This window comes from Thalassophryne amazonica, chromosome 16 (assembly GCF_902500255.1).
Source record: "Thalassophryne amazonica chromosome 16, fThaAma1.1, whole genome shotgun sequence".
Lineage (NCBI taxonomy): Eukaryota > Metazoa > Chordata > Actinopteri > Batrachoidiformes > Batrachoididae > Thalassophryne > Thalassophryne amazonica.
This window is the reverse complement of record NC_047118.1, coordinates 21582514-21591721: the sequence shown is the minus strand read 5'-3', so window position 1 is coordinate 21591721 and position 9208 is coordinate 21582514. Positions and strand designations below refer to the sequence as shown.

The 9208-nt window shown below is 42.1% G+C and overlaps 1 protein-coding gene across 1 annotated transcript; it reads left to right on the top strand.

Annotated features, from left to right (window-relative positions):
- The first annotated feature begins 955 nt into the window (after positions 1–955).
- Positions 956–8719, top strand: trim35-12 (tripartite motif containing 35-12). Its single transcript, XM_034190906.1, has 6 exons — positions 956–1820; positions 3510–3605; positions 6115–6345; positions 6423–6445; positions 6534–6652; positions 6740–8719. Exons 1-6 carry the CDS (start codon positions 1302–1304, stop codon positions 7297–7299), a joined length of 1548 nt encoding a protein of 515 aa, XP_034046797.1. The 5' UTR covers positions 956–1301; the 3' UTR covers positions 7300–8719.
- The last annotated feature ends 489 nt before the right edge of the window (positions 8720–9208 follow it).

Here is a 9208-nt window from a genome sequence, read left to right as displayed (position 1 = left end):
ATCCAGGCGGCTTTTGATGGCTTTCAGTGGAGTGAGTATATGAGAAATTGTTTAACAGCTGGACATGTTCCAGCTTGTCCTTAAGGCTTCCAATGGAGGTGTTTTTCCTGTGGCGGAGCGTTGCGGCGACTGCGAGCCGACGCTGCAATCCGTCAGCACGTCTTTCATTAAAAAAATCTCCTTTAACAGTGGAATATCCAGATAAAATGCTGAAACCGACTTCTTCTGAAACTTCTCTGTTCTCTCACGACGTCCTGGATCAATAGAGCCTGAAATGTGGAGGTTTTCAGCTTGAAACAGACTGACGACGGCGCCTGGGAGCGCTGCGCGACGTCTCGCACCGTGGGAAGTCCTTAAAGCGACAGTATCACCTCAAAATCTCTCATCAGCCGTTAAAATTTTCACCGAAAACCAGCTTAATTTTTCGAACCGTGTCCACTTCGATGTGTCTCACAGGTTTAGAAAAAATTTGATCAAACAAAGCGCCAGTCTCTCAGCAACTTCTCAGACAAAGGAATTCCGACGAGTGGCTGGACGACTCCTCCCACAAGGAGTGCTCACAGGCGAATGACGTCACCGACAGGCGTGGAAAAACTCACGCATGCGCACAAGGGTTGAAGCATGTCTGACGTAAAAATATATGAATGAAATCCATATAGTTTTGAAAAAAATAAAAAGGACCTATACTTTACAGACAGACCTTGTATAATTCCTCCCCCATCTGCAGGATGAATACATAATGTGTAATTCAGTTACTCAGAGTCATGTGCAATATTGTCAAACATTTTGTGCAAATGTCTTCACTGTTTACTGTCACTGTTTCAGTACTCTGGCAAAATAATTCCCTTCAGGATAAATAAAGTTTGTATTATTCTTTTTATTCTTAATAAAGTCTCTGTTAGGATACACCCAATCGCTTCACAAAACAATGAAAATGTGTTTTGAACTTTCTGATTATAATACTGTTTGAGGATTTACTCTCAAATTTTAGACCAGGCCGATGTTTTCCTGCTCAGTTTGGTGAACATGTTTGTGTTTCGAGTGCTGTATATTTTGGTGACATTTAACTACTGGACTGTTTCTTTGTCCCAGTGTTGTAGTCACACATCCTTTATTTACTGTAAGTGAAGTAAACCTGTTCTCCCAGTCCCTGGTGACCTATAATGCTGGTTCTCGTCTACAGTGACCACATAACGTTGTGGGCGTCCTTACAGAGACAAGCTCAGCTAAGGTGGAATATATATATTCCACTTTTTGCAACTATTGCCAACTGCTGTCCAACAGATTAAACGGATCCCTCCATGGCGCTGCGTCCTCGTGCTTCATCCCACCCCTTGAAACTTTCCTTCTTCCAGACTCCTAAGTTGACTTCAGTCCTTCGACCCCGGGCAATTTCGTCACGCTCCATGCTGGAAGAGGACCTGTCGTGTCCTGTCTGCTGCGAGATCTTTAAGGACCCTGTGGTGCTCAAGTGCAGCCACAGCTTCTGCCGCACCTGTCTGCAGCAGTTTTGGAACAAAAAAAAGGCTAGACGGGAGTGTCCAACCTGCAGGAGGAAGTGTTCCTTCACAGAGCCCACAGTCAGCTTGGCCCTGAAGAATGTGGCTGACACCTTCCTGAGAGAACAGGATCAAAACACATTCACAGGTGGGATGGGGGCCCAACTGCAGGATTTGGACGTGAAGTGCTCCACACATGGGGAAGTTCTGAAACTCTTCTGTCTGGATGACTCAGAAGTCCTTTGTTGTGTGTGTCACACCTCCAAAAAGCACCTTGGCCACCGAGTGTGTCCTTTGGAAGAGGGAGCTCAGGACCTCAAGGTAATGCACTCTTGACTGGCTGTATTTAATGTTTTCATTAGCTATCTGGTGGAAATACACAGATGAGCCATAACATTGTGACGGCTGACTGGTGAGGTGAAGGGTCATAGATGTGCAAGGGGAGCAAAGGCTGGCCCATGTGCTGTGATCCAACAGAAGGATCTGGTGCTTATGTCTTGGTGTCAGAAACCACAGAACACGTTCACACGACTAGTAGCAACCACGCCTCAATGCCTCAGGGCTGTTTTAGTGGAAAAAGCGTGACTCCCAAAACACTAGACACGTGGTCACAATGTTATAGCACACACGTGTGTACTAGATGCTTTCATACAGTTTACTGATATCAGTGCAGCGGATAACTGAAAAAATCCTTAAAATGGTGATGCAAGCAACAAATCTGGCACAAATACAGCTCAGACATTACCCTTTTGAAAAGGCAGGGTATCCACTTGAATTTTCAATAGGCAGCCAGTAGGGGTCAAAATTAAAAGATGTTCCAAATATACTGAAAACTATACCACATTATTTAGCTGATCACAAAAAAGTAAGTCCCTTCGGCTGCTCCCTTGTTTGCACTCGGGGTCGCCACAGCAAATCCAAGGTGGATCTGCATGTTGAATTGGCACAAGTTTTACGCCGGATGCCCTTCCTGACGCAACTCCACATTACATGGAGAAATGTGGCAGGGGTGGGATTTGAACCCGGAACCTTCTGAACTGAAACCAAGCGCATTAACCACTTGGCCACCACCCCTACATTATTTAGCTGATCACAAAGATTGCAAAAAGGTATAGTTTGGACTATCTATGACTGAATGTTATAGAGTTATGAGGTAAAAGCAGCAAGAATTTTGACAAAGGTCAATTTCAGTTTGTACAGGGGTCAAAAGATAAAGTTGCTCTAGTTTTCATAAAAGTGATATAAATTGTTGGTTGAGTTAATGCGGTCTAAAAAGGAATAGCACCATGTGTCATGGTTATCATGAGGTAAAAGCAGCAAGAATTTTGACAAAGGTCAATTTCAGTTTGTACAGGGGTCAAAAGATAAAGTTGCTCTAGTTTTCATAAAAGTGATATAAATTGTTGGTTGAGTTAATGCGGTCTAAAAAGGAATAGCACCATGTGTCATGGTTATCATGTTACAGGGTAACATATGTCACATGTCACAGAATCCAATGGACGTGGACATTGTTTGACCTTTACTTTGGAGACCAAACATTCAACACAGTCAAAACTATTTTGTTTATTAATCCTATTAGCTCAACCAATAATTTGCTCCACTTTTTTACAAACTAAAATAGACCTTTCCTCACCATTTTTGCTACTTTTTACCCCATAATTCCATAGAATAGAATTCCATACATTCCATAGATAGTCCAAACTATACATTTTTTGAATCTTTATGATCAGATAAATCATATGGAATATCAATATGATTGGAACATTTATAAATTTTGACCCCTGTGTAATTCTTCAATTGACCCCTACCTGGCCGCCTATTGAAAATTCAAGTGGACACTGCTTTTTCAAACGAGTAATGCCTAAGGGGTATTTGTGCCAAATTTGGTGCTTGCATCACCATTTGAAGGATTCTTCTGTAAATATTTGCTTATCTGCTGCACTATATCGCTGAGTCAAGCCAAGTCAATCATCAAAGTTACCTGTAAACCCACCCCTTGTCCCCTGTCAGGCAGAGCTGAAGAAAGAACTGATTCCACTGAAGAAAACCTTGCGTTGCCTGTATGAAGCCAAACAGGAGTGTGATGACACAACTGTGTACATGAAGGTATCAGTAATCACAGAATTCCTTGATTTATTAGAAACCTAGCATGACGGCTGACCTAAGTGCAGCTGAAGCTGAGTCATGTGCTGTTATAAACAAGCTGTTCAAACACATTATTCATCTTTAAGATCACAGTCTTCCTGTGATCATCTGCTGCAAGGACAATCGGATATGAATACCTCTGCCAAGGTTAAATAGTCCTCTGTTGATGGTTTAGTGTCTTTGATCCTGTCCTTTAATCCTGATTGAAAGAATAAAAGAATTGGGATCAAAGGTCAATGGTAGGATCAGGAAGGAATTTGGGACAAATATCAAATGCAGGATCCAGCCTTTGATCAAATGATAATGATTGCATTGATTGAATCAACTTTTCCTTGAGACAGACTGTTGCCACCAAATTTTGTTGAAACCTGTTCATGTCCTTTTCTGACAGGCTTTATTTGTGATCACTGACTTTAGATCCTGATAACAAGACCAAGTACTCAGAGATCAAGTCTCAAAGGCAGGATCCACCCGAATATCTCTATCATCACTAAAATTTAATCAAAAGTTTTTTTTAAACAGGATTCAGTTTTAACTGCTTGTTGCTCAGCAATTGGACCAGTCTGGTTTCACACCCAAGTAGTCAACCATTGACTGCATCATAGCAATACTCGGCGAATAAATATTGTGAATATCAGCAGTGCTTCTTTGCAGCCTTTGTTGAATTTTGCAAAGTATTTGATTCAGTTTCTCATGCCATAGTCAGCCTATAGAAAGGTAATGGTAATGAGTGGAGGCACAGTCTCTGACAGTAACGTTTAACATTAATCATGGATGTGTCCTGGCTCTTATTTTGTTCAATGCTTGCATGTTCTGAGTGGGTCATGGTTGGAGTCTACGAATTTGGGTGCTTTTGTCAGTGAAGAAAGATTCCCTGACCTCAACTTTGTCAACCAAGCTGCTGTCTTTGTCAAATCAATGGATGCTGTGATTGTGGCACTTAAGAAACTGAGTGAGGAATTAGAGTGTCTAGATTTGGGATGGTCCCACAACAAGACTGAGATCCAGGCATTCAGTGACTGCCTGAACTCAGCCTTCAGGACTGTATGTGTTTGTGGTACTTAAACTTGTTGAAAGAGTCACTTATTTTGGCAGTGATATTTATGTCCCAGACAGCACGGTGGATTAGTGGTTAGCACTGTTGCCTCACAACAAAAAGGGTCATGTGATTGCTTCCCACCTGGTCCTTTCTGTGTATAGTTTGCATGCTTTTCCTATGTTTGCATGGATTCTCTCTGACTTCTTCCCACTCCCAAAAACATACTGGTTAGGCGAAGTGGAAACTTTAAATTAACCATAGGTTGTGAATGAATATTTACACTAAACAAAAATATAAACGCAACACTTTTGGTTTTGCTCCCATTTTGTATGAGATGAACTCAAAGATCTAAAACTTTTTCCACATACACAATATCACCATTTCCCTCAAATATTGTTCACAAACCAGTCTAAATCTGTGATAGTGAGCACTTCTCCTTTGCTGAGATAATCCATCCCACCTCACAGGTGTGCCATATCAAGATGCTGATTAGACACCATGATTAGTGCACAGGTGTGCCTTAGACTGCCCACAATAAAAGGCCACTCTGAAAGGTGCAGTTTTGTTTTATTGGGGGGGGATACCAGTCAGTATCTGGTGTGATCACCATTTGCCTCATGCAGTGCAACACATCTCCTTCGCATAGAGTTGATCAAGTTGTCAATTGTGGCCTGTGGAATGTTGGTCCACTCCTCTTCAATGGCTGTGTGAAGTTGCTGGATATTGGCAAAACCAAAAGTGTTGCGTTTATATTTTTGTTGTGTGTATATGTGGTCCTGTGGTGGACTGGCATCCTGTCCAGGTTGTCCCCCACTGTCGCCCTATGACTGCTGGGATAGGCTCCAATCCCCCATGACCCTTAATTGGAGCAAGTGGGTATAGAAAAAGAATGAATGAATGAACATTTATGTCTCTTGGGCTTCAGGTTTTCAGATTGAGAAGCCTAGGAAGAGCTTATGGACTCATGTGGTTGCTAGATAGAAGATAGTGCCAATACATTTAGAGGTCCAAGTCCTTTGGGTGGTGGTATTTCTACTCTTACTGTGTTATGTCGTCCAGCATGTGGATGCCTCAGTGCTGGGGACCCTAGCAAGTGGAAAGGGTCAAGAAGATGCTGATGTATTACCTAGCTGCAGCAGATTGATGCCTACTTTAGGGAGGTGGGAATAGGCTGGTGGTCTGCCTGGGTGGTTGCCAGCCTGGAGCGTGATGCATGGCATCACCACATGCTCCCAGACCTTACCTTGTCTCCTAATTTGACCGTTCCTTTGGTGTAAAGGTATTTTAGTGGCATCCAACAAATTTCTGGAGAGACCCAATACAGAAGACAAATAGACCATAAACGCACTAACGGCAAACAGGGCAAAGAAAGACTTTTTTCCCTGAGATTATCTTGATCTGTGAACTATACCTTGTTTCCATGTGTGTCAGAACCAGACTCAAGCTACAGAAAAGCAGATCACAGAGGAGTTTGAACAGCTTCGGGAGTTCCTCCAGAAGGAGGAGACTGCTCGTCTTGCTGCTCTGCGTGAGGAGGAGGAGGAGAAGCTGGAGCGAGTAAAGAAGAAGTCAGACAGCATCACGAGGGATATCCTCAACTTCTCTCATGCTGTTATTGCCATTGAGAATGAGATTGCGTCCAGTGATGCTCTCTTCCTTCAGGTAAGTGTGTTTCATGCTGCTCAATTCTGACAATACCAGTATATTGTTAGTAACACTGTCACTCCGTTCCATTTCAGAATTATGCCAACACAAAGAAGAGGTAAGGCTTTTAAAATCTGCAACACTTGTATCCACCACATTCAGTTGATTGGTTGCTTCTTTGTTTGTTTGTTTATTTTGGTACTCAGAGCACAAATCACTCATAAGGAGCCAGAAAACTTGCCAGGAGTTCTGATAAATATAGCCAAGCATGTCAGCTCACTCAAGTACCATGTTTGGGAGAAGATGGTAGACCTTGTCCAGTACAGTAAGCACAAATCTAAGTTACACAACATATGTTCAAGTATCATTCTGGAAATTGGTTTAGGTAGTTCTTTTGCTCTTCCACCTTTAGCACCAATCACCCTGGACCCCAACACTGCTTACTCCTGGTTGTCCCTTTCCAAAGATCTGACCAGTGTGACCAACAGTGGATCCCTGAAGCAGCTCCCAGAAAATCCTGAACGTTTTGGCCACTTTGTGTTTGTGTTGGGCTCAGAGGGCTTCACTTCAGGAAGTCATGCGTGGGAGGTGGAGGTGGGACAGAAGGTGGACTGGATGCTTGGGGTTGTCAAGGAGTCCATTGATAGGAAAGGTCGTATCTCAGGGTGCCCGGAGGGTGGTTTTTGGATGATTTCATATTATGAGGGCGAGTACTCAGCCATGACGAGGCCCAACACCTCACTGACCCTGGAAGGAGAGCTGACACGAGTAAGAGTACAGTTGGACTACGAGTCCGGAGAGGTGATCTTCTCCAACCCTATCACCATGACAGCAATATACACCTTTACGGACTTCTTCACTGAGAAGCTGTATCCCTTCTTCTGTCCTGGAGCCAACATTAATGGGAATAACCCCAGTCCGCTTAAGATCTGCCCAGCCAAAGTGGCTGTGTGGAACAGCACCACCTGGTGATTCAGAAATGTCAAAGTGCAACAAGTTGGCAGTGTGTTTGCAGAATAAGCAACTAATCAGAATAATATGTTTATTTCTCTTGGATTAATTTACTGAATGTGTGTATGAAATCAAAGTCTTCATGCTCCATTCTGCTTCTTGCTCACGAAGTCCACCACAGAGGCAAGCCACAACCCAGCTGAGAAACTGACTCACCCTGGTGGTGGGAAGCATTTCACATGCAGACTGTCGCTAAAGATCACTTCCATCATAGCCTATCAGTTTCACATTGGTGACCCACATACTGACACGACTTAACCAACCTGACAGTTTGAAAGACCGTTTGGAGGGAGAAACGTTATGTTTTCAAGCACTACATTCCACCTCTCTGTGCAGATTTCTGTTTTCATGATGCCGCATATCAGGTGCTTAATTTTGGTGTCATTATTTACAAGATTCAAATTTCTTCCAGTTCAAATACAACACTGTATCAGAAACATTACCATGGTAATGACCAAATACATATACAAAATTCATATTCATCCACCTATCAGATCTGACTAATCAGTGAGGTCAGAGAGCAGATTTAGGTTTTAAGATACTCGAGGACCCCAAGTTTCTGTTTTCTTCCTGGAACACTTTTTCTAACAATGACCAGAAATGTGTTTTGACCTCTAACCCCAACAAAATGGTCACTTGCTGTAATGTGTTAACCACTGAAGCAAGAGAGAAGATTGTGGGCTTGAGTGATTCAGAGACACAAAGATTTTGTTTTATCCAATGAATATTTCTTCGTGAAAATTACAGGAAAATTCTGTTTTTACGTTTGAACCCAATGAAATGTCTGTCTTTTGTCTATATGTAGTTAAAGGTTGACCAAATTGATCATTTGCCAAGATAAAGCTAACTAAATCTAGTTCATGGCAATCCCTCTGTGGTCAGGAAAATCGTCTCTTGATGGATTCCCGGATGGGATGGTGGATGTGGAGAAAATCTTCCGCCTGATCTTCCATTGAGGACTTCTTGTTTCACCAGAGCTACGCTAGCCTTCTCATGTTCAGGGTTCCTGTTGGGCCTTCACGGTTACCGTAGCGGTCACAGGGCACACAATTTCCCCACCGTGTTTCACCCCAACAGGCAATCACCTACTTGATCCTTTACCCACATGTCACGACGCGGGGTAGGAGTTGGATTTTGACACCCTGACTGGATATAAAGAACCAAATACTTATGGACCTATTTAGATTTTTTTTAACCTCTGTGCATCACCTCAGTGGAGTTGCAAAATGATTGTGTAGATTTTCAGATTCACTGCAAAAACTGTGCCTCTCAAAATAAGGCAGATACTCCGATATCTAGGCAAATTGTCCTGTATTAAGAAAAAAAAAAAAAAATTCTGCCAATGGGGTAAGAAAAAATTGGATAGAATTCTCAAAACTAGCAAAACATCTAGGCACTGAATAATCAAAATATGCCTTACATCTAGACAGAATTCTTATTTTAAGATTAGCGTCTGTCTTAAAGTAAGGAAAACAATCTTGTTCCTTTGCTTGGATGATTTGAAATCTGTTGTCTTTCCTTGTTACTGGTTAACTACAGCTTGATATTAGCTGAAAGATCTTATTAATAAAAAGTGAGATACATTTTTTCTTATGTACAAAATGCTTGACAAGATTATCTTTCTGTTTAGACAAAAATTAAGTCAAATCTTCTTTAAACAAGTCTTTTTTTTTTTTTTTTTACTTTCTTAGATATCAGTTGTTGCGGTGTTGAATTCAAGCAGTTGAACAAAAATAGCCACAGCCATTTAGGAATTACTGCAATTTTTATTCACAGTCCCTCCATTGTCAATATTAACTGGACAGAATCAGTCGAGTTTGGGTGCGAGTGCTGGTCCTGCTCATTGATTCATGCCATTCAGAACACCCCA

Bases quoted from the DNA above. Each gene is read 5' to 3' on its own strand.
- trim35-12 (XM_034190906.1), top strand. From the start codon at position 1,302: ATGGCGCTGCGTCCTCGTGCTTCATCCCACCCCTTGAAACTTTCCTTC. The intron at 3,606-6,114 runs GTATCAGTAATC...CATGTGTGTCAG, and splicing joins ACACAACTGTGTACATGAAG to AACCAGACTCAAGCTACAGA. The intron at 6,446-6,533 runs GTAAGGCTTTTA...TTTGGTACTCAG, and splicing joins TATGCCAACACAAAGAAGAG to AGCACAAATCACTCATAAGG.